The 22167-nt window shown below is 47.4% G+C and overlaps 1 protein-coding gene across 1 annotated transcript in view; it reads left to right on the top strand.

The window, feature by feature from the left end:
* Nucleotides 1-22167, top strand: part of fam184ab (family with sequence similarity 184 member Ab) — a gene marked incomplete at both ends in the record, with an annotated part of 541527 nt that overhangs the window by 317990 nt on the left and 201370 nt on the right. Inside the window, one exon of the mRNA XM_083643220.1 lies at nucleotides 4432-4553. Coding sequence (XP_083499346.1) covers nucleotides 4432-4553 — 122 coding nt within the window. The remainder of the gene's footprint in view (nucleotides 1-4431; nucleotides 4554-22167) is intronic.

Genomic DNA, 22167 nt, shown 5'->3' with positions numbered 1-22167 from the left:
AAGACGTGTGAACAATGTACTAAGAAACAGTCCTCCGCAGTCCTCCACATGACTAATCACAAAGGACATGTTCCCATGCAGAGAGGCTCCGTGACAAAGCAAAGTTGGAACCCTTGTAAGTACTGTGAAAGCTGCGAACACATCAGCAAGTGTTCAAAGATAAAGGAACTGTCCCTTGAGCATCTTGAAAAGTGGCTACAGGCCAACAATAGATGCTTTCGCTGCGCCGGACCCCACGACACAAAAATGTGCGACCTGAGGAAAGTTTGCAATGTCTGTAGCCGGCGACACCTACAGGTCCTACATGGCATCAATTCCATGAAGGGACGGGTGGCAAATGATAGCATAGCAGTGACATCACCATCATCCAACCTGGCTGCGATACCCTCTTAGTGACAGAGGACAACGTGATAGCACAAGCTACGACTCATGGTCGATGATAGCACAAGCTACGATTCAATAGCACAAGCTACGATTCACGACCAGTCCACCTCAACTGTGCGCACGTCGAGATGGCAGGTCGCCCGGACCAAACAGCGACAATGGTTTGTGGACACGGGGTGGCAGTTTGATGGCTGGGGCTCACGATTCTGCGGCCCTTTTAGGGGGTGGCCTAGATCTGATACCCCATGAATGTCCTACCACAGGAACAGGCCGCACGGAACCCACAAGTATTGCGCAAGTCTGGACCCGACGCTCCAGCATACAGGAATGATGTGTTCGCCTCTAATTATTTTGGCACATTTGGGGGTGGGTATTTTAGAGGCTTCGTTCGCATCAACACCAGGTGCCCACGGGCTCCTGGATCAGATTCTGGGCCTTCTGAGTCCACCCAGCTCCTTGGGACCGTTTCCCGGGTCTATCGTGACCAATTACCTCACAATGCTGCCTGTGACATCATGACAGATGTGATGTCCTTGCCGATGGTATGACATCATCACCGATGCGATCACAATGAGGATGTCACCATCTCCGATGACAACAGCTCACTTCAAAAAGGTGGGCTGGCTCCCTGTGGAGCAGAGAGTCTCGTTTCTGAAACTAGGATACATGTATAGAATGGTTAATGGAACTGCCCCTAGGTATCTTAGCTCCTGCATCGTTCTGCGTGGCCAAGTCCATGGACGGCAGTTACGGTCAGGGACACTAGCCGTTCATGAGCCTAAAACAGGCTCCAAAGGTTTTTTATATACAGCAAGCCGGCTGTGGAACTCCCTGCCCAGGGCCATCCAAAACATCCCCACTTTAGCCAGCTTTAAGAGGGCTGTAAAAAAGCAGCTACAGGCATAGGTTGCAGCATGCACCAAGTAGATTTAATGTTTTTAATTCAAAATGTCTCATGTATTTTAAAACTCAGAGTTCAGAATGCTGAAATCTGAATTCTCGTGTGTGTTTTATACAGTATGTGCTCTCTCTCTCTCTCTCGCCTTCTCTCACTCCTACTTCTCTTCTCTACTACTCCCACTTCTCTTCTCTCACTCTTCTTTCTCTTCTCTACTAGGGACCACATTGGAAATAAGCTCCAGGACTTCAAAGCCCTGGGACTTTCATGTGTTTTTTTATCCCTGTACGCCAATTCTTTGCATTTTACTTCTACATGAAATGTTTATGTGCTTGTACTAAATAAAATCAATCAATCAATCAATCACAATGGGATGTATAACATCATCAGCTGGGAATGAGATGAGTTCTGACATCACCAGTGATGTCATATACCCAGACTAGGACAGCTAAGTAGGACCAGTTCAATGGTTCTAGACGTTCCGGTTCCAGATGAGTCCAAGACGGGCTTCAGCCCAAGACATCTTAGGAGGCTTAGGAGGGTTATTGCGGGAAGGGACCTCCTACACACACTTGACGGTGTGCCTGTATCAATGCAACCTTCAGGACCTGAGCCAGGCTCAAACCCAAACATAGAGCACACGGGTCCACTAGACCCGCAGACCCTTGAGAGGGAAAACTTGATCACCACGGGCGGAGCCAGACTCCCCACTGTGCATGGGCCCGGCCCGGATCAAACCCCTCCAGCAAGTGAGAGAGCTGATGGTGGGAACCGATCACCCCCCAGCTGCCTTTCAAACAGCCAGGTCCCGCCAAACCTCTACAATACATACAGTATTGATCCATTCTAGTTCAAATATGGAATCAATCAAACTGCATCATATCAGAGGAGGACCCAGCTGACTGGACCAGATCCCATTTCAATGTACTGTAACGACATGGTTGGCTTTATTTCCACTGAATGTACCAGATTTCCTCATTGAAAGTAACAGGAAGCTGCCACAAGGTGTTTCCAGCAAACAGCAAACTTACACGAGGCGCACAAAATGCAGCCCTCCCAAAAAGCACTGCACTGTTTTTTTTTTTAATATATATATAGTTTTTTCTCAGTCGAAGCGGAGCGCTGTCAAAAGTTCAGAAAAGTTCAGAAAAGCGGCAGGTAATGTGAGCCGCTTTTTCCAGCCAACCAACTGCGGAGACGCTGGCCGTTTCCCATAACAACAGCAAATATGGAGAAGGTGAAAGTGCCAGTGGGCAAATAGGATGTTGGAATCATTGCAGGGTTCGACATTAACCATGGCGCGTGGCCACAAGAAGTTACACTTTGGCCATCAAATATCCCATGTAGGTGGCCCTGTGGCCACCACACTGCCAGGTATCACCAAAGCATGTTAACATTACACTTCCACAAATATCCCGATTCCTACAGTTCCACAGACACCCCAACTCCTTTGCTCCTTTTAGTTCAAAATGCTACGAAACCAGCGAACAGCACAGTAACGTTACTGGTAGCACAACTGTACTGTACGAGTACTGGACTTGTCGCCAGCTAGCTTATACCGATACCGATATGTTGGGGCTACTGCACAAACTGCTAAGAAACAAAAACACAAAAGGCGAAACAATGAAAATGGAGGAGTGAATGCAGGAGCAGGAGTTTAGTGGCTTGAGTATGACGCTGCCCCTCACTCTCTGCATTTTGCAAAATGAAGCAGCTCTCTTAAGTCAGCAGAGTTTGCTTCTGTGCGTGTGTGTGTGTGTGTGTGTGTGTGTGTGTGTGTGTGTGTGTGTGTGTGTGTGCGTGTGTGTGTTTGCGCGTGTGTGTGCGTTAGAGGTGGGCTACCCGACCCAAACCCATTGTGACCCGAGGGGTTGGGCCGGGTTCGGACTAAAAAAAAATTAAGTGATGTTCGGGGTCGGGCCAGGCTCGATCACGTTGTTCAGTCACTGTAATGTGTTGCGTTGTTTTAGGCTTCAAAACATGTATCAGTGCCTGAGTTTATTTACTGCATTCCTGACAGCACCTAAAGGCGTCGCTGACAGTCACTTTCTCAGTCACTCCAGTCACACTAGGTTGCAGGAAATGGAGACTAAACACGTGAAAGAAAACTTGGCATCGGGAAAATTTAAAACTAACGTTACCGAAAGCAATGCAGGGAAATTGATAGTATGGAAGCATTTCCACGATGTTTGGATTATGTAAAGAGTTCTGTTGACAACGGCTACAGCGGTCACTTAAACTGAAGCAGTTCCAGCTGGCTTCAAGAGGCTATTGGAAATAGACTCGTCAATGGTCAAACTTAAATTGTATTATATTTATATGATTACGTACGTAATGATTGTGTGTGTGTGACTGTGTTTAATCAGCACCTGCCGTGGTGTGTGTAGTGTTGTGTTTGGCTATCTTCAGGCTGGTCGTAGCCTATTTGCTGGTGTTGATAGAATTGCGTCGGTCAACGTTATCTTATTTGCAAGTGCACTGTTGCAGTGCCAATTTGCCCCATTTAGTGTATCCATGGCATCTATTAATCTGCTAAAGCCAATTGTTTACAAAACCTTCTAAGTGCGCCTTATTGGTGCCAATTCATTGTCTAATCCCTGCATGTCTGCTTGGCTCCTGTAAAAGGGAGGGGGGGGTGGGAATGAGGCCGGGCTCAGACAGAATCAGCTGAATGCCTGTCGGGCTCTGGCCGGGCTCGACCATTACTGTGTCGGTCTCGGCCGGGTTCGGACAGAAAAATGCAGCCCGAACCCACCTCTATTGTGCGTGTGTGTGTGTGTGTGTGTGTGTGTGTGTGTGTGTGTGTGTGTGTGTGTGTGTGTGTGTGTGTGTGTGTGTGTGTGTGTGTGTGTGTGTGTGCGTGCGTGTGTGTGTTATTATCCTGAGTTTCAGTGAAAAAATGTATTCAATGGTTGAAAAGTTTTAAAGGTTTTTCCACCCTGACAAAAATAAAATACTTGCATTTTTCGCATAAAATGGTAAAAAAAAATATATATATATATGAACATATTGAGCACAAAATTATGGCAATCAGCAGCTTCAGTTATTAAGTAATATATAGCATAAGTAATGTATAACATATCACATTGACACAACTCAAGTCTCTCTCTCTCTGTCTGTCTCTCTCTCTCTCTTCTCCCCCCTGTCAGGGAGAGATGGAGGCCCAGAAGCGTCAGCACGATGCCAAACTCATCTCCACCAAAGAGGAGGAGAAACTCAAGATGGACAAGATGGCTCTGGAGCTGGAGCTCAAATGGACTGAAACCCTCAGGTAAGGAGGGAGAGAGACACAGAGAGACACAGAGAGACAGAGAGGGAGAGAGAGAGAGAGAGTAGAGACACAGAGAGCGAGAGGGAGGTGTGTGTGTGTGTGTGTGTGTGTGTGTGTGTGTGTGTGTGTGTGTGTGTGTGTTCTATTTCAAGGGCAGAGCATGAAATTGAGAAATGGATATTTCCATTTCCCACACTCACTCGGACACACACACGTGCACGAACACACACACACACACTGTGCGACCACTGACCTTTTCAAGTGTTGGTAAATGGTAAATGTAAAATGGACTTCATTTATATAGCGCTTTTATCCAAAGCGCTTTACAATGTGCCTACATTCACCCATTCACACACCGAAGCCGGCAAGCTGCCACGCAGGGTACTGGCACAGCCATTGGGAGCAATTTGGGGTTCAGTGCCTGGGATCGAACCACCGACTTTCTGATTAGTGGACGACCCACTCTACCTCCTGAGCCACAGCCGAAATCCCCAAATCTGAACTGATTGCCATCATTCCACTTGCTCTGTATCCACAAGATCCAAAACCAACATTTCCATGTCTCAAACATGCTATAGCACCTGTCAATCAAAGACTGCGATCCTCAACGCAAGAGTTGGGCTGATGTGTGTCAATAACAAGTGGTAATTTGGCTCCGGTAATTTGGTAAAAGTAAAACAAAACCCTGGCAACTTCTGCCCACAGTAGGCTACCCTAATGGAGATGCATATGACCATCTGAAAATAATAAAATATTAATAAATAGCCTAATTAAGAGGTTGCAATCAATCTTCTTGCATGCACTAATTCACTGCTGCAACACGCTGTCTATTCTGCGCTGTGTGTGTGTGTGTGTGTGTGTGTGTGTGTGTGTATGTGTGTGTGTGTATGTGTGTGTGGATCTCTCTCGAACCGAACCAGCTGGAAAACAAAACAATGCATAATTGTTTTGTCTAGTCCGAAACGAGGATCCGGACTAGACATGTTTGAAAACGACCTAAATCACTCAGTATGTTTACATCCACTTAAAAAAAATCTAATTATTGCATTAGTCCGCCTAAAACCGGACTTTTGAAATGCATGTCAACATTTTAGCTCGACTGAAATCGAAGTTATAAAAGTCCGACTAACACACCCAGATAATGCGATTGGAAGTCGATTTACTCCTGAGGCCAGTCGGACTGGACCTGGATGAGGCGATCAGCGCATGCGATAACGCTCTTTGACCCGGAAGTCGAACAGCGTGTAAAACTGTTCACGTTAGCAGCCAGGGAGTGATTAGCTAAAGCTAAATGTGAAGTTCGTTGATGTAGAGCTAAATCTGTGTAGAGAAAAATTATTTTTTTAATGGAATATATTTGTTTCAACTGTATTGAGCTCACAAGGGGCAGCTTTGTGTTATGTGACCATCCCTGCATTTGAACGGTTTATCGCCGCTCTCTCTCCACTCGCTCTCCACAACCTCGCTTGACCACATAATCACAGAACACAGCAAAACAATGTCCTATCACTAAAATACACACAGGGCAAAACGTCTCTCAACATAAACACACTGCCACACTATTATATGGGCCAGAAGTAGGGATGCACGATAATTATCGGACCGATAAATTATCGGCCAATATGGCCATTTGCGTTATTATTTATTATTCCGATAATGGCCTTTTTCCGATAAATTATCCGATAATAATCCTGCTTTATTTTTTGCCTCGGAAGCGGAGCTTTTGTTGTCGCACATTCGTGACATCACAGCTGCGACGCAAACAAACAAACAAACAATGCTGCTGCAGTTTCAGATTTATCAAGCTACTGTAATTTGCAATCCATGTCCCACACAGGTTCCGAGAGGAGGGGAAACCTCTAAGCTGGCATTACGTTAAACCAAAGCTGGCGATGATGCAGCGGATATGTTTTTTTTGTTATTGTTAGCGAGTTTTGTTAGCATTAGCTCGTCGTGCGGCCTACCCTGCAGGCTCGTCCGCTTGGCAGACAAAATGCTTGTGACATTTACAGTCTGTGGCTTGTGATCAAACAGCCCCGCAAAAGCACTTAATACACAGAGCTGGCGTAAACTTATAGAAACTAATGGAAACCCCTTTACCCGAAATGAAACATCCAGGGATTGTGTATTTAACTCGCAACCACTCGCTAACGTTAAGCTAACCGCGCTAGTTAGCATTAGCTGCTGGACCATAGTGCTGGACAGAGCCATCTAACAGCCAATAATGAAAACAAAGGCGCAGTCGCGCACATTAGGCTACATAAAAAGCATCAGTCAGTGAACATAGGGTTCTTTTCTTTAATCTGGTGGCAGCATTTTTCAGTAAAAAGTGAAACAACACAGATGGTGTTGTTCCTCCCCCATTCATTGGGCCCAGGCTACAACTCACTGAGAACTGGAACCCATGCAACATTTTAACAAATCAGTGTGACAATAAGAGTCTAAATTACTATGCCTTTTGTCATTGTGTTGATTGATTGATTGACTTTATTTGGTGAATGTCAACAAAGAAACAGGGAACACAAATACAGATACAGACAATCACCGAGGATAAAAACACAATAAAGCCGTAGCATAAAGCATAGGCTTGTTTCCATTGCGGTCCTCTGAACAAACAACATAAAAGGGACAAACACAACACACGAATGGGTATCACCTTCTATACTCAAATTAAGATTTTTAACATTATTACTAGATTGAATAGAAATAAAGGCACACTTGAATATTATACAATACATAAACATTTGTTGTTAAATGTAAGGAGTTAACAGACACAAAGAACAAGAAAAACAAGGGGGGGGGAGGGAGTGGGTTTGCGGGGGACGGGGGTTGCAGCGGGTAGTGGAGGGAGTAGCTCGTCCACAGAACACTAGAGGCTATGCTGGCTAATTGCAGCTCCAATAGGATGTTTCCGAGGAAAGGAGGGGGGGGGGGGGGGGGGGCGTGGTGGGAAAGGATGCAAGAGCTATAGGCAGGAACCAGGCGGTATGGGACGGGGAGGATGGGGTGGGGTGTGTGCATGTGTGCGTGTATGTTTGAGAGTGTGTAAAATGTGTGGTCAGGAGTGTCCAGAAATTGTCCTTGAGTGTGCAGTGAGCCTGATCTTTTCATGGGAGCCGTCTCTTCCCGGATGGTGAGCGATAACACAGCGGGTCGCTATGGTGACGGACTCGACCAGAGAGTCTTATCCACAGGTGTCTAGGGCGAGGGTGAACGGGGGGGTTGGAGCTCCACATTTCCACAGGCTCTTCATGGGGACTTTTATCTTTCACCGTTGGCCTTGGCCAAGGCCAACATGCAGTGGGGGGATCCGAAAACAGTGGTGGATGTTTTGGTTAGCGGAGTGAAAAGTACATGCCAATTCTTTCCATTCCATGCTCGTCTCATCAACTTTAAACACTTCAGCGCCCGATGTTAGAACTTCTCCAAAATCTCGTCCAATTTTCGGTTCACGTCTGCAAACATACCATCCACCTTTAGATTGCGATCTGTGATCGAAATAGTCTGAGTGTTCACAACACGGCTCAACTCGTTTACCATACCCATAATCATAGGTAGCTTAGGGCTCTCAGAATTTGTTCCCATCATCATGGTAATTTTCCGATAGACAACGGCAATGCTCAATCCCATTAGCAAGTGTCCTGCTATCATAAATCCAAATAGATAAACATCTTCGACGTCCTCGACGGTCAAAACAGCAAGGCACAGTACCCGCCATCCGAGCCAGGCATCCATTACGTACCCCGCAGCGAAAGTCCCGTCGGGGCACACAGGCTCCCCGGATCCTGCATTCCTCGTGGAGATAATCTTATCAATTGCGTTGAGAGACCAGCTTATTAGTTCCATAATTCCTCAGGTTTTGAAGAGACAGTGTAAAGGAGAAGCTTTTTAGGGCAGGGTGCAGGCGTGAGGAGAGTAGAGAGAGCAGGAGAGAGGAGATTTGCGACCGCCCAGTTCGAGAGGCAAGTCAGAAGCATGTTTTATCTGCAGACTAAGCAGCTTGGCTTTCCGTTCTATAAAAGCCTTTATTTTTGTATTGACTATAATTGAGTGATACACTTTATTAAAACAATCATATTATATCAGAAGTTTTCTTTGTTTTGCGTTCACAGTGATGTCAGTTAGATTTGGTTAGGTCAGAGCTATGCTCACTACATCCATACATCTACCCTAACCCTTTTTTAACCCCAGGTGTGCATAAAATACAGGTTAAAAACTAAAAAAATATATATATTTTTTTTATTATAATAATTATCGGTTATATCGTATCGGTTATCGGCCAAGAAGAATATATTTATCGGTTATCGTATCGGCTCTAAAAATCCATATCGTGCATCCCTAGCCAGAAGTGATCGTTTTGAGGGGAAACGTTTGTATAATTATATCATATTTTTTTATGAAATAGCTGCATTATTAAGAGACCAGTTGTTAGAATTGGCAGAGCCTGCGGGGAAAGAGTGCATATCACCACTTATCGTAGCGGAGGCAACGTGATTCCATGAAAACAAATCGATTTCCCACCCGCATGTATACTTGGACAAGGACAGTAGTCAGAGTAAATAGCCTAATCAAGCTATAACCATAGCTCGACTTAACTGTGCATGTAAACATACTGACTGGTTCTCAAACATTTTCACATCAAGGACCCCTAAACTGACACAAATTAGACCACGGGCCCTTCATTTGATAATGTTAATAAGATTGTTGCTTTTAGATGTTTTATCACAGAAAGTGTATGGAAACCATGACCAAACCAGCCATACATTGTCATTGTGGAATTATAGTGAAAATAAATGATTCCCCTTTTTGCGGAGGACCCACTGGAACCCCCTCAAGGACCCAAGGGGGAACCAATGGTATAAATAACAGGAACCACTGCTACTACAGAGCTGTCTTTCTCTGAGGATTACCAAACGAGTTTCAGCGCATCAGATGAAAGAACATACACCGCCATGCTAGTTTGGGTCTTACAGATGATCTTGTAGTTTGAGGCTTCAGGACTTTAGGGCGCTTTCACAACTACCTCATTTGGTTCGGTTGAATCGCACTATAGTTCCTTTTCCCCCTTGGTGTGGTTCGTTTGGGGCCATCGCACTAGTCCAACGCCTCACGAGTCCGAAAAATGACGCATTGTACAGATGTCTCATTAGTCCGACAGCTCGTTAACCTGACAATGAAAATCTCACTAATCCGACAGCCCGTTAGTCTGAAATATGTGCTCTGAGTGTCCTGCAGCAAGATGCATTGTTCTCATTATTCAGTCTGCCCGCCCAGTAAATTCCCCCGATTGATTGAGATGAACATTCTGCATAATAATGTTTGTTTGAGAAACTATGGAAGTGGCCCTCATTTACCAATGTTGCGCACAGTACGGTCTACCCCCCGCAGTGCATGGCATTTAGTGAGCACACAGCGTGAGTGCCTCCGAAACAGGTATAGTAGCCTGTACGGTTTGTTTTGTTTTATTTTTGTGTTGAGAAGTTTTGCAGCTGTTTTTTGAAGTGATAATATCAATAATAAGTTCAGTGTTTCTGCCTGTGTTGCTGTCGTAGTGTAAAACGACCTAAAGGGAGAGCAGATGGTGACATGGAAGTGAGTGAGAAAAGGAGAAAATAGCCTACTGAATAATGACATCACAACGGTATAATCTTAATGTTAATTTAAAATAAGATAGACTTCTAGAGAAGTCTCTGTGGCCCCTATTGTTGCATCAGCCTATAAACTGCGCTGAGCGCCCAGTGCAGCGCAGATGAGTGGGCGTGGACCAGCCCACTCGATATCTTGGTGTCGGCGCTACAGGCGGCCTGAAGCATTACAACCACGCCTTTTAAGCATAAAATTATGCACAGTCTGCTCATTGGGGAAGTGCAGTAAACGAATCACAAGCTTGCCTTTTAAGCTCCAATTCGAGCGATCCAGTAAAGCCAGAAAAGCCAAGCGCGCTGCTCCCCCCCCCTCCCTTTCATCCCCGTCTATCTGTCTCCATATATAGGCTATTATTCCATATTATTATGCTTCTCAAACCAATCTAACTGCAGTTTAAATACTGCAAGCATGTAAATACGCTACACTATAGCAAGATCAAAGTGAAAAGAATGTTCTAAACGCATCAGCTAGAAAAATATAGCCTATCCCTATGTCATGATGAGATTAGATTGGTGAAAGTTTGTCCAGAATGATATCGTTTTGCTACCTTTTCTTCTCCCCTGCTGCACAGGTAGGATGATGCACATAAATATAGCCTACATTATGTAAAGTCATTGCATAAATGTGTTTTTATTGTAAAACTAAATGTGAAGTAGGGCCAATTTATTGGAGCGGACATCACAGTAGGACATGACAGTAGAACCGCGTTACGCTGTCACTCATCTAAATCACTGTCAGGATCGGTGTTAGACATGTGGATCTATTCGCGGGTAGTTGATGGCCAAGGCAAACTTGGTAAGTGAAGTCTCGATGAGTAGGGAAGTTGTGGAACTTGATAGCTAGGTCTGCACTGTTCGAGGTTGGGAACGGTTGCAGAGGTTGACGTGATCTTAGTCTATGAATCACTAGAGAGGACCTGCCGGAACGGGCCTTTATAGATCCGAACATGACATCACCTGTGCTATGACATCACTACCGTTTGCGACATCATCAGAGATCGATGACATCATAGTAGGAATGATGACATCATCTAACAGTACCCCCCCCCTCTACGGGCGCCCGATCAGACGCAAGGAAATCCCGAATGAGCGCAGCGTCAAGGATGAACCGGCGGGGAACCCAACTGATTGATTGATTGATTGATTGATAACTTTATTGAAACAATAATAGCAGGATTGTACAAGACAACACAACAAAAACATATTGCTCAAAAGGAATAAAACACAATAAAGCCCGAGGGCTTGTTTCCATTGTGGTCCTTGTGTGTGGGACAAGAGGAGTGAATCTGTATGCAGATATGAGCGCGTGTGTGCGCGGGCAAAAACAACACAAACAGATAACATTTTACACTCAAAACCAAACATTCTTAAACCTTTAGTGAATGGTTATTTAGATACCTAGCAAGAATGCATCAATCAATAAATAATAAGATAGAGACCAGCTCATAAACTAAAACAGGATCCTACCTAGGGTTTAAAAACCGCGACTATTCAGGGGACATAAGAAAAGGAAAATAAAAGGTTAGGATCACATTTGGGAGCCAACCAACTGCGTTCCTCGGGGCCGCACCCCTCCCAATCCACCAGATATTGAAACCCACGACCCCTGCGTCGCCTGTCCAACAGCCGCCGGACCGTGTAGGCAGGGTGGTCGTTGATTAACCGAGGCGGCGGGGGGGCCGCCGCAGGAGGGCACAAGGGACTAGAGTGCACCGGCTTGACCTGGGATACGTGGAAGGTATGGTTGATGCGACGGAGAGAAGCAGGTAGAACCAAGCGGACAGCCGCAGGGTTCACAACCCGCTCAATAGCAAAAGGCCCGATAAAACGGGGCGCAAGCTTCCTTGACTCAACCTTCAAGGGAACGTTCCGAGACGAGAGCCACACCCTCTGACCCGGCGCATAGGCTGGGGCCGGTGTGTGGCGGGGGTTAGCCTGGACTTGCGTCTTGGCAGAGGAACGTAATAGCGATGCGCGAGCCCTCTTCCACGTGCGACGGCAACAGCGCAAATGTGCCTGCATGGAAGGCACCGCAACCTCCTCCTCCTGGGAGGGGAACAAGGGGGGCTGAAAACCGAAGCAGCACTCAAAGGGAGACATGCCGGAAGAGGCGTTGGGGTGCGTGTTGTGGGCGTACTCAACCCACGGCAACTGCGAACTCCAGTGGGAGGGGTCAGCAGCTGTGGTGCAACGCAGCATGGTCTCCAACTCCTGGTTGACCCTCTCGGCTTGGCCATTAGTCTGCGGGTGATAACCCGACGAGAGGCTGACAGTCGTGCCAAGAGCCGAACAGAAGGCCTTCCAAACCTGAGAAATGAACTGGGGCCCCCGATCGGACACAATGTCAGACGGAATGCCATGTGCCCGGTACACGTGTAAATCCAAGAGGTCCGCCGTCTCCTTGGAGGACGGGAGCTTAGGAAGTGGGATAAAATGAGCCCACTTAGAGAATCGGTCAATGACGGTCAAGATGACGGTGTTCCCATCGGATGGAGGGAGTCCGGTTATAAAGTCCATGGCCATATGAGACCAAGGGCGACGAGGTATAGGAAGGGGGCGAAGAAGGCCTGACGAGGGTTTAGTCGAAGTCTTGTTTCGGGCACAGACCGGGCAAGCGGACGACGAACTCCCTAGTATCCCCCTCCATGGCGGGCCACCAGAAGCGCCTGCGGATGAAGGCAAGGGTCCGTCTAACCCCAGGGTGACAAGTAAGCCGCGTCGAGTGGCCCCACAGAAGAACCTCAGAACGGGCGGAGTCAGGAACGAATAGACGTCCCGGCAGAACACCCTTTGGGTCAGGATGGCCCTGTTGGGCTAGACGGACACGCGATTCAATCTCCCACGTTACCGTGGCCACAAAACAGGCCGCAGGCAACACCGGTTCGGGCTCAGCCCGTATGTCAGCAGAGAACTGGCGGGACAGGGCGTCTGGCTTGACGTTCTTAGAACCGGGTCGGTAAGTTAAGGTGAAGTTGAACCTCCCGAAAAACAAGGTCCACCTGGCTTGCCGAGAATTCAATCTCTTAGCGGCCTGGATGTAGGCCAGGTTCTTGTGGTCTGTCCACACGACGAACGGGAGCTTGGAACCCTCCAGCCAATGGCGCCACTCCTCAAGAGCTGACTTAACTGCCAGCAGCTCACGGTCGCCGACGTTATAATTGGCTTCAGCGGGTGAAAGCTTACACGAGAAAAAGGCGCAAGGATGGACCTTATGATCCCCAGGAGAGCGTTGAGAGAGAACAACCCCAATTCCAGTCTCTGAGGCATCAACCTCAACGATGAACTGCAGTTCTGGGTCAGGTTGGGAGAGCAAGGGAGCTGTAGAGAAACGGCGTTTGAGCTCGCTAAAAGCAGTCTTGGCCAGGGGGGTCCACCGAAACGGAGTAGAGGTGGAGGTGAGGGCGGTAAGCGGGGAAGCCACACGGCCGTAGTTGCGGATAAACCGTCGATAGAAATTGGCAAACCCAAGGAACCGTTGAAGCTGTTTCAAGGTAGAGGGTTCAGGCCAATCCGCCACAGCCGCGACCTTGGCGGGATCCATGCATAACTCACCTTCGGCAATCACATACCCGAGGAAGGACACAGTGGAAGCATGAAATTCACACTTCTCAGCCTTGACGAAGAGGCTGTTCTCCAACAGCCGTTGGAGCACTAGGCGGACATGCTGTTGATGGTCGTCAAAATCCTGAGAGAAGATGAGGATGTCATCCAAGTAGACAAAAACGAAGAGGCCGATCATATCCCTCAGAATGTCATTTATGAGAGCCTGGAAGATGGCGGGGGCGTTAGTAAGCCCGAATGGCATAACCAGGTACTCAAAATGGCCAAGGGAAGTGTTGAAGGCCGTCTTCCACTCGTCCCCCTCCCTAATGCGGACAAGGTGGTAGGCATTTCTTAGATCAAGTTTGGAGAATATCTTGGAGCCATGAAGGGGTGGGAAGGCAGAGCTAATGAGTGGCAGGGGGTATGTGTTCTTCACCGTGATGTCGTTCAACCCTCGGAAATCAATACATGGTCTGAGGGTCCCATCCTTCTTCCCCACAAAGAAAAACCCAGCGGCCACCGGAGATGACGAGGGCCTAATGATGCCCGCAGCCAAGGAGTCACGGATGTAGGTCCTCATGGATTCCTGCTCAGGGCGGGAGAGGTTGTAAAGCCGGCTCCGGGGAAAGGTCACCCCGGCCTTAAGGTCAACAGGGCAATCAAACGGTCGGTGGGGTGGGAGGGACAGCGTATGCTCCTTCCCGAACACCGGGGCCAAATCATGGTAAACCATGGGAACGGACGACAGATCCGGGGGAGCCGCAGCCGACACCGGTGCAGGGGAAGCCCGAGAGAGCGCGGCGACCAGGCAATTTGCATGGCAATAGGGGCTCCATGAAACCACCTTGCCCTTGCCTGGGGACCAGTGGAGGAAGGGTTTGTGCAGGTTTAACCAGGGGCGGCCGAGGACCACGGGAGTACTGGGACAGTCGGTCACGTGGAAGTGAATCGTTTCCCGATGGTTCCCAGAAAAGCGAAGGTCAACTGGTATGGTTCTTTCAGTAATATGGGCGAAGCGCTGGCCCCCGAGGGTTATGGCCTCAAGGGCGGGGGAAAGTGGCACGGTTCCCACGTCCAGTCGAGTAACAATACCGCGGTCCAAGAAGCACCCCTCCGCCCTCGAGTCGACGAAGGCCGGGAGGGCAAGGGGCCGACCCCGCCACGAGAGGGTGCAATCAAACGACGATACGGGCAGAGGGGCGCAGTCGGTCTGGCTCAGTAGCATCTGCCCAACGGCTACTGAGCCTAGTATTTTGGTGCCTTGCGTCCTTTCGGGCAGGTGGGGCAGTCCTCGACCCTATGGTCCGGCAAACCACAATAATGGCAGAGGTTGTCGCGGCTACGGCGTTGTCTTTCCTCAGGGGGGACGTGGTCCCTGCCCGATCGAGAGGGGAGGGCAGCGGCAAAGGCAGGGGCAGGGCGAGGAACGGTATCTGCGGTGCGGGTGGGCGTCTCTTGGCCGGACCGAGCTCCCCCGGCCGGGATCAAGAACTTGAGCCTTTCGACTTCGGCCCTCAAACTCAGAAACTCAGCCCGACTCAAGTCGACCTCCGGCCCCCCCTGATAGCGTGGTGCCATCACCGCCTCCACTCTTTCTGCCTCCTTCAGTGCAGCACTGAAATTTATCGGTGCCATGATGCGTAGGTGCTCTCTCAGTCTCTCTGGGGTGACCCCCTGGATGAAGGCACTTAAGGCTAACTCCTCACGTGCTACTGGATCGAAGGTGGGGCGGTGTGCGAATAGGCGCACATCAGCTGCGTAATTCCCCAACGTCTCCCCTTCTTGGCGACGGCGGCGATTCATCTGCTCTCGCATTCTGTCCGTGGAAACTTGTTTACCAAATCTCCGTTCTAGTGCCGCAGCTAATGTCTGGTAGTCCAGCTGCTCCGTTGGCGTTAGGTCGAGTAGCACCTGCAGCGCGTTACCTTCTAGCGCTAGAGCAACGTGAACAGCAGTTTCCTGGGCACTCCAGTTGTTGTTCAACGCCGCCAGTCTTACTTGCGCCAGGTATGGCTCTAAAGGTGTGCTACTGCCATAACGCGGCAGCGTGAAGGTGGTCCTGGGTGACCGAGTGGCGGCCACCGGCGGTAGGGTGACTGCCATGGTTGCCGGCAGCAGAGGCACAGCAGCCGCTGCCGCTGGCGGTGGTCGGGTGATGACCACTGACATCAGGGCTGACGTCAGGGCCTGCACCGCTGTCAGCGCTGTTTGTAAGGCCCCCTCGGCGACAAGACCTTTCGTTGACTCGCCTGGTGGGTCAGCTGAGGCGGCCGGCGGGGAAACCGGCGCCTCATGGTCCTCCTCCTTGATCGGTGGAACCTTATCCGCTAAATCCGTTTTAGAGTGATTCATACTGTCAGGATCGGTGTTAGACATGTGGATCTATTCGCGGGTAGTTGATGGCCAAGGCAAACTTGGTAAGTGAAGTCTCGATGAGTAGGGAAGTTGTGGAACTTGATAGCTAGGTCTGCACTGTTCGAGGTTGGGAACGGTTGCAGAGGTTGACGTGATCTTAGTCTATGAATCACTAGAGAGGACCTGCCGGAACGGGCCTTTATAGATCCGAACATGACATCACCTGTGCTATGACATCACTACCGTTTGCGACATCATCAGAGATCGATGACATCATAGTAGGAATGATGACATCATCTAACAATCACGTTAAATCTGCGAGGGATATATATAGCCCCAGGATGACATATATGTTTCACATAGGGTTGTGTTTGGATTTCTATGTTTTATTTTGGCCAATATTGAAATGTTCGAGAATTGCATGTTGTGTGAACAGAAACAGTATTTCTATCTACCACTTTAGGCAATTTATGCTGATTTGGTTGATATTTATTCTCGAAATGTATTAGTCTCAATGCATGCTGGGAGCTTTGAGAGAGTGAGAGAGAGAGAGAGGGGGAGAGAACAGCTTTTTTCCATTTCTGCTGCGCAGGGAGTGAGAGAGAGAGAGAGGGGGAGAGAACAGCCTCTGAATGACGGGCTCAAAACTGTCATGTTAGAAAAACTGTCATGTTGTTAAAACTGTCATGTTGTTATACTACGTACGGTAGAACTTTTTTTTCATCGGACCGGTGCCTGTCTGAGCGCACGAGGGAGGGAGTGAGAGAGCTAGAGGGGGACAAAGTGTGAGATCAGCAGAGGAGAAGCTGTGTGTGGAATATCCGCGGCGCACTGAATAAGGCCTGGTTTTCAAAAGTGCAAAGCGATAAATTAACGCCAGGGGGGAAGATATTGTTAGGCCGGTATTTAAGGCCGAAACGCCCATTTTGGCCTATTCTGGCACTGCGCCACGCCTGTTTGGCGTAAAGCGCATTTCGGGGCCTAAAGCTCGTTAACTAACCGAGCGATGTGGCTGAGCAGCCTACAGCTACAGGCTGCAGGCAGCTTACCTGATTATGAAATGAGCACTACAAAGTCAGGCATTTTTAATGATGTCCTCGTTCCAATCAGTTCAACTCAATAATGACATTATTTAACGTTACTTGGTTGTTAACTAACCGAGCGATGTGGCTGTTACTAGCAGCCTACAGCTACAGCTTACCTGATATGAAATGAGCGAGCACTGCAAAGTCGGGCATTTTTAACGATTTCCTCTTTCGGCTTGCAACCAAAGACACCTACGGTTAGCATTAAAAGCAGTATGAGTTGACGGGATTCGGTAAAACTTTAGTCCTTGCTTTGTTGATAGTGTAACAGACTGTTCAGTGTTGTGTTGTGTTCTATTGAGTGTGTGCGAGGCTGTGTATGTTCCCTCGAGTTGCCGTAGAACAGGATATGTGGGGAGAAGCTTGTTATAACGTTACAGCCTGGCTCTATCGTTTATTATTTTATTAACCAAGTGTGAATAGGCGGACCCGAATACTCTGCTACAATAGCTTTCCGATTCTGGCATCCCACTGCACAACACGAAGACATGTCTAGCTCAAATAGTTTTCCAGCCACTGGAAAGCTACTTGCCAGGGCTGCGCGGAGTCTGTCTTTCTGCCTCCGTCTTGCGCATCGACACTGCGTGATGTCAGTGTGACGTAGTCGTATAAGGGGTCTATAGGCTATCTGTGCACAGGTTTCCCCTTTTAACCTTTCACTGCGGGGTCCCTGTTGCTCAGGACCTAATTGAAGACAGTCTGGCCTAAATTAACCACTGTATTATTATGCCTTTTTGTCTATTTATTATCGTTGCCTTTTTGTCTATTTCCCTGTGAAGCTTCACCTTATTAATTTATTTACCTATTGAAGTGTATTTGTAAAATGTTCATATTTGTACATATCACTCAGTGCTGTACCTTTTAGTTAATTGACTTGTCTTGTCAGATCTGAATACCAGTCTCCATGGGGAGCTTGGATTGGCTGCAACTAAACAGCCAGCCCCTATTTAAGCTGGGTTTCTCACCTCTGCTAAATGTTTGTTTGAAAAAGGTCGGTGACCGAAACGTCACATTAAAACAAATTTGATTACAATTTAACAGTGTGCGGGACTCTTTTTTCACTAATTTCAGAAATAACAGACTACCAAAGTGTTTTTATGCCTCCGCCGGCGATAGCCGAGCCGGATGCATTATGGTTTCGGGTTGTCCATTTTGGTGGTCAAAGGTCAAAGTTCAAGGTCATTGTGACCTCACAAACGCTATTTTCTAGCTCGTTAACACGATATCTCAGGAACACCTTGATGGAATTTCGTCACATTTGGCTCAAATGTCCACTTGGACTCAAGGATGAACTGATTCGATTTTGGTGGTCAAAGGTCAAGGTCACTGTGACCTCATGAATGCCCTTTTCAAGTTCGTTAACGCGATATCGCAGTAACGCCTTGATGAAATTTCTTCACATTTGGCTCAAACATCCACTTGGACTCAAGGATGAATGAACTGATTGCATTTTAGTGGTCAAAGATCAAAGTTCAAGGTCACTGTGACCCCACAAATGCCATTTTCTACCTCGTTAACACGATATATCAGGAATGCCTTGAGGGAATTTCATCACATTTGTCTCAAACTTCAAATTCTGGACAGACGTGGATGTCGACTGCTCACTTGTTGGCGGAGGCATATATCCACAGTGCGGTCGTTCTGCAGTTGTCATTCTTTATTACCTGAGAGTTATATCTACTGGTAGCTGCTGGTAGCTTATGTTTCATTCTTGAAACACTTAGCCAATCACAACAAACGGGTCATTAATATTAACTCATTCTCTGCCAGGGTCATTTCGGTCTGTGTGCTCCCAGTGCCAGGATTTTGAGCATATTTCCTGATCTTCCAGGACCCACAGAATATTCTGTGCTAGGAATAAAATTACACAACATATCTCACAATAAAGCAGAGACTCTCTTCTTACCCCTTGTAAAAAACTGAAACTCTCCCATGTTTCCTTGTTTAGTTACAAGCAGTGGAAGTTAGCTTGTTTTCACTAAAAATGCCCTCCTTTGGACAGAAATATGAGAAAAATAGGTTTTTAGTGAAGGACACCGTTTCAAGCAGAACTCTCTTTTGAGCCTTTTATTTTTTGCCTCAGTGACACATCAGACATATACAGTATTTGTTTTCCCAAATAAATAAATAAAAAATAAGAGAATGTATTTTACAGTTGCCATGTGGATTTTTAGCTTAGCTTGATAAAAGCATAAACAAATGGAACGAACCCTTATGTGGTCACACTCACACACTCTCTCTCTCTCTCACACACACACACACACACACACACACACACACACACAGGAATAACGAGTGCTGTAACGTTACCTGCTGTCACGTTACCTCTCATAACTAACGTTAGCACAGAAGATCACACAATAGCTACGTTAGTGCTGTAAACTTTGAAATGTTTATGTGACACATGTTTCGCCTTGGTTGCTGGGGACGGGTGTGTGACGCGGTTTGACGCGTTTGACGTATCCATGTGATTCCCCCTCCCTTGAGTGTGAAGGGAGCTGGCAAGAGGAAACGTGAAGCGAGTCATGCCGGCGGCATAAGTTATAAACAATGCGTGACAATTATACTCGAATGTTGTGTGTGTGATCATTTCATCTCAAACGCGATACAAAAAATAGGCTACTTTTTACCATCGTCATCACTCTCTCCAAGTGGCACTCATTTCTCCTCCTCCGATTCATCTGTGTCAGACCAGAACGCTGTGAAGGGGAGCCTTCGTCGCCATGGCGCTCCGTCGTGGAGCAATAACAAAAACGCTGGCGTCTTCCAGCCGAGAACTCTGGATCGGACTCTGTTTCGACCACAGGCTCCACCCATAAATACTAAACTAGCGGGTTCCTTTTATCAGTTTGACTTGAAACAATGTCACAGGCTGGGAAAGTGTCTGATGTAATGTAAACAGCCAAAACATGAAAGTACGTCCGAGTACGTCTTTGGCACAGAACGCCATTGTTAAAAGTACGTCCGGGTACGTCTTTGGCAGAGAATGAGTTAATGAGCCTTAAAGGATAAGTTTACCCAAAAATGAAAATGTTGCCATTATCTACTCACCCCCATGCTGATGGAAGGACGGGTGAAGTTTTTTCGTAAAATAAAATTAAATTAAAGCAGCTACGAGCAAGATTTTCGATTGTTATTAAACAGTCTAAATGTAATATCGATGCCTCACATCTTACCTCTAATAGTAGATGAGACCGAGAGTAGAAAGCCATTTGATGTAGCGAGGAAAGCCATCCTTCTTGTTTTGGGTCTGTTGCTAGGCAGAGCGAAACGGTTTACGGCAGCTGTAAACAGTTGCTAGGCAGAGCGAAACGGTTTACGGCCGTAGCAGCAGACCCAAAACAGCTGTCCTCGCTACTTTCTGCTCTCGCGAATATCTCTCGTTATATTCTAACAGTTTGTTTGAAAGTCATTTTGTAATTTTGTGGTTATGGCCGAAGTGGCTGCCGCAAACCGTTTCATTTCACTTCCTGATCTGCCCCGGCCCGCAGACAGACTAATCATCAAGACAACACTCGCCGATTCACTCGGCTTTCAAGCGAGACTACTCAGCGTTGGTCTCGTCTACTATTAGAGGTAAGATGTGAGGCATCGATATTAAATTTAGACTGTTTAATAACAATAGAAAATCTTGCTCGTAGCTGCTTTAAGAAGAAAAAAAGAAAAAAAAACATAAAATAAGAAAAAACATAAAATGCCTCCATACTGCTCACCTGGCCTAATCCAAGTCTCCACAAGCCCTGAGATGCCAAGTTGACTTGAAAAGACATCATTTACACCCTGTTTTTAGCTTAAATCTGCACTGTAGCTATGTGCTGCACGTTGGCCTCATCAAGGACAACGATGAGTCCGCCTATACAGACAAACTGTGTCCAGCCTTGCTGAGTGGTGCTCCAAAAACAACCTTGAGCTCAATCCACTCAAAACAGTTGAAATTACAATAGACTTCCGGAAATCACCTCCCCCACTCTCACCCCTGTTCATCAACAACACGGCTGTTAAAGAGGTGGAGGCCTTCAAATTCCTCGGCACCACCATCACCAAGGGCCTCAAATGGGAGACAAATGCCTCCTCCATAATCAAAAGGGCCCACAGTGGCATGTTCTTCCTCAGACAGCTCCGCAAACTCAACGTCTCCCGTCCGGTCCTGACCCAGATCTACAAAGCCACCACTGAAAGCATTCTCTCATCATCCATCTCTGTGTGGTTCGGCTCTGTCTCTGCCCTTGCTAAGGGCAGATTGCAGCGTATTGTGTGCACAGCAGAGAAGCTGACAGGACAACAGCAACTGTCACTGAGTGAGCTGTATGATGCCAGGGTCAGGAAGCAGGCAGGGAGGATCGTCTCTGACCCCTCTCATCCTGGTAACTGTTTGTTCAGAAAACTCCCATCAGGAAGGCGATTCTGTGCCATCAAAACCAGAACCACACGCCACCTAAACAGCTTCTTCCCAAGGGCTGTCTCTCTCCTCAACAAGGTCATGGACCCCCCCCCCCCTCCTCCTATCGTTCCAGTCACCCTTTTTAGAGCAAATGGTAAATGGTAAATGGCCTGCATTTATATAGCGCTTTTATCCAAAGCGCTTTACAATCAGTAGGTACATTCACCTATTCATACACCGATGGCGGCAGGCTGCCACGCAGGGTGCTGGCACACCATCAGGAGCAATTCGGGGTTCAGTATCTTGCCCAAGGACACTTCGACATGCAGAGGAGGAGCCGGGAATCAAACCACCGACCTCTTTTATCCAAAGCGATTAGTGGACGACCCGCTCTACCTCCTGAGCTACAGCCGCCCTACAGAGCACTTTATCTTACTATCAAAAAAATCACTACAAGAATGGGTCACATTAAAACCCAAACAAACAGGAGAGCAAAAATAAACATGAGAAAACTAACCGGCCACTTTACATACTGTCTTTACTTTACATTTCAACCTTTCTTATAAATTAAGTGGCCGGTTAGTTTTCTCATGTTTATTTTTGCT

The sequence above is a fragment of the Poromitra crassiceps genome (assembly GCF_964638095.1).
Source record: "Poromitra crassiceps genome assembly, chromosome: 9".
NCBI classification, from domain to species: Eukaryota; Metazoa; Chordata; class Actinopteri; order Beryciformes; family Melamphaidae; genus Poromitra; species Poromitra crassiceps.
Note: the sequence above shows the minus strand (reverse complement) of the source record. Positions and strands in the feature narration are given on the sequence as shown.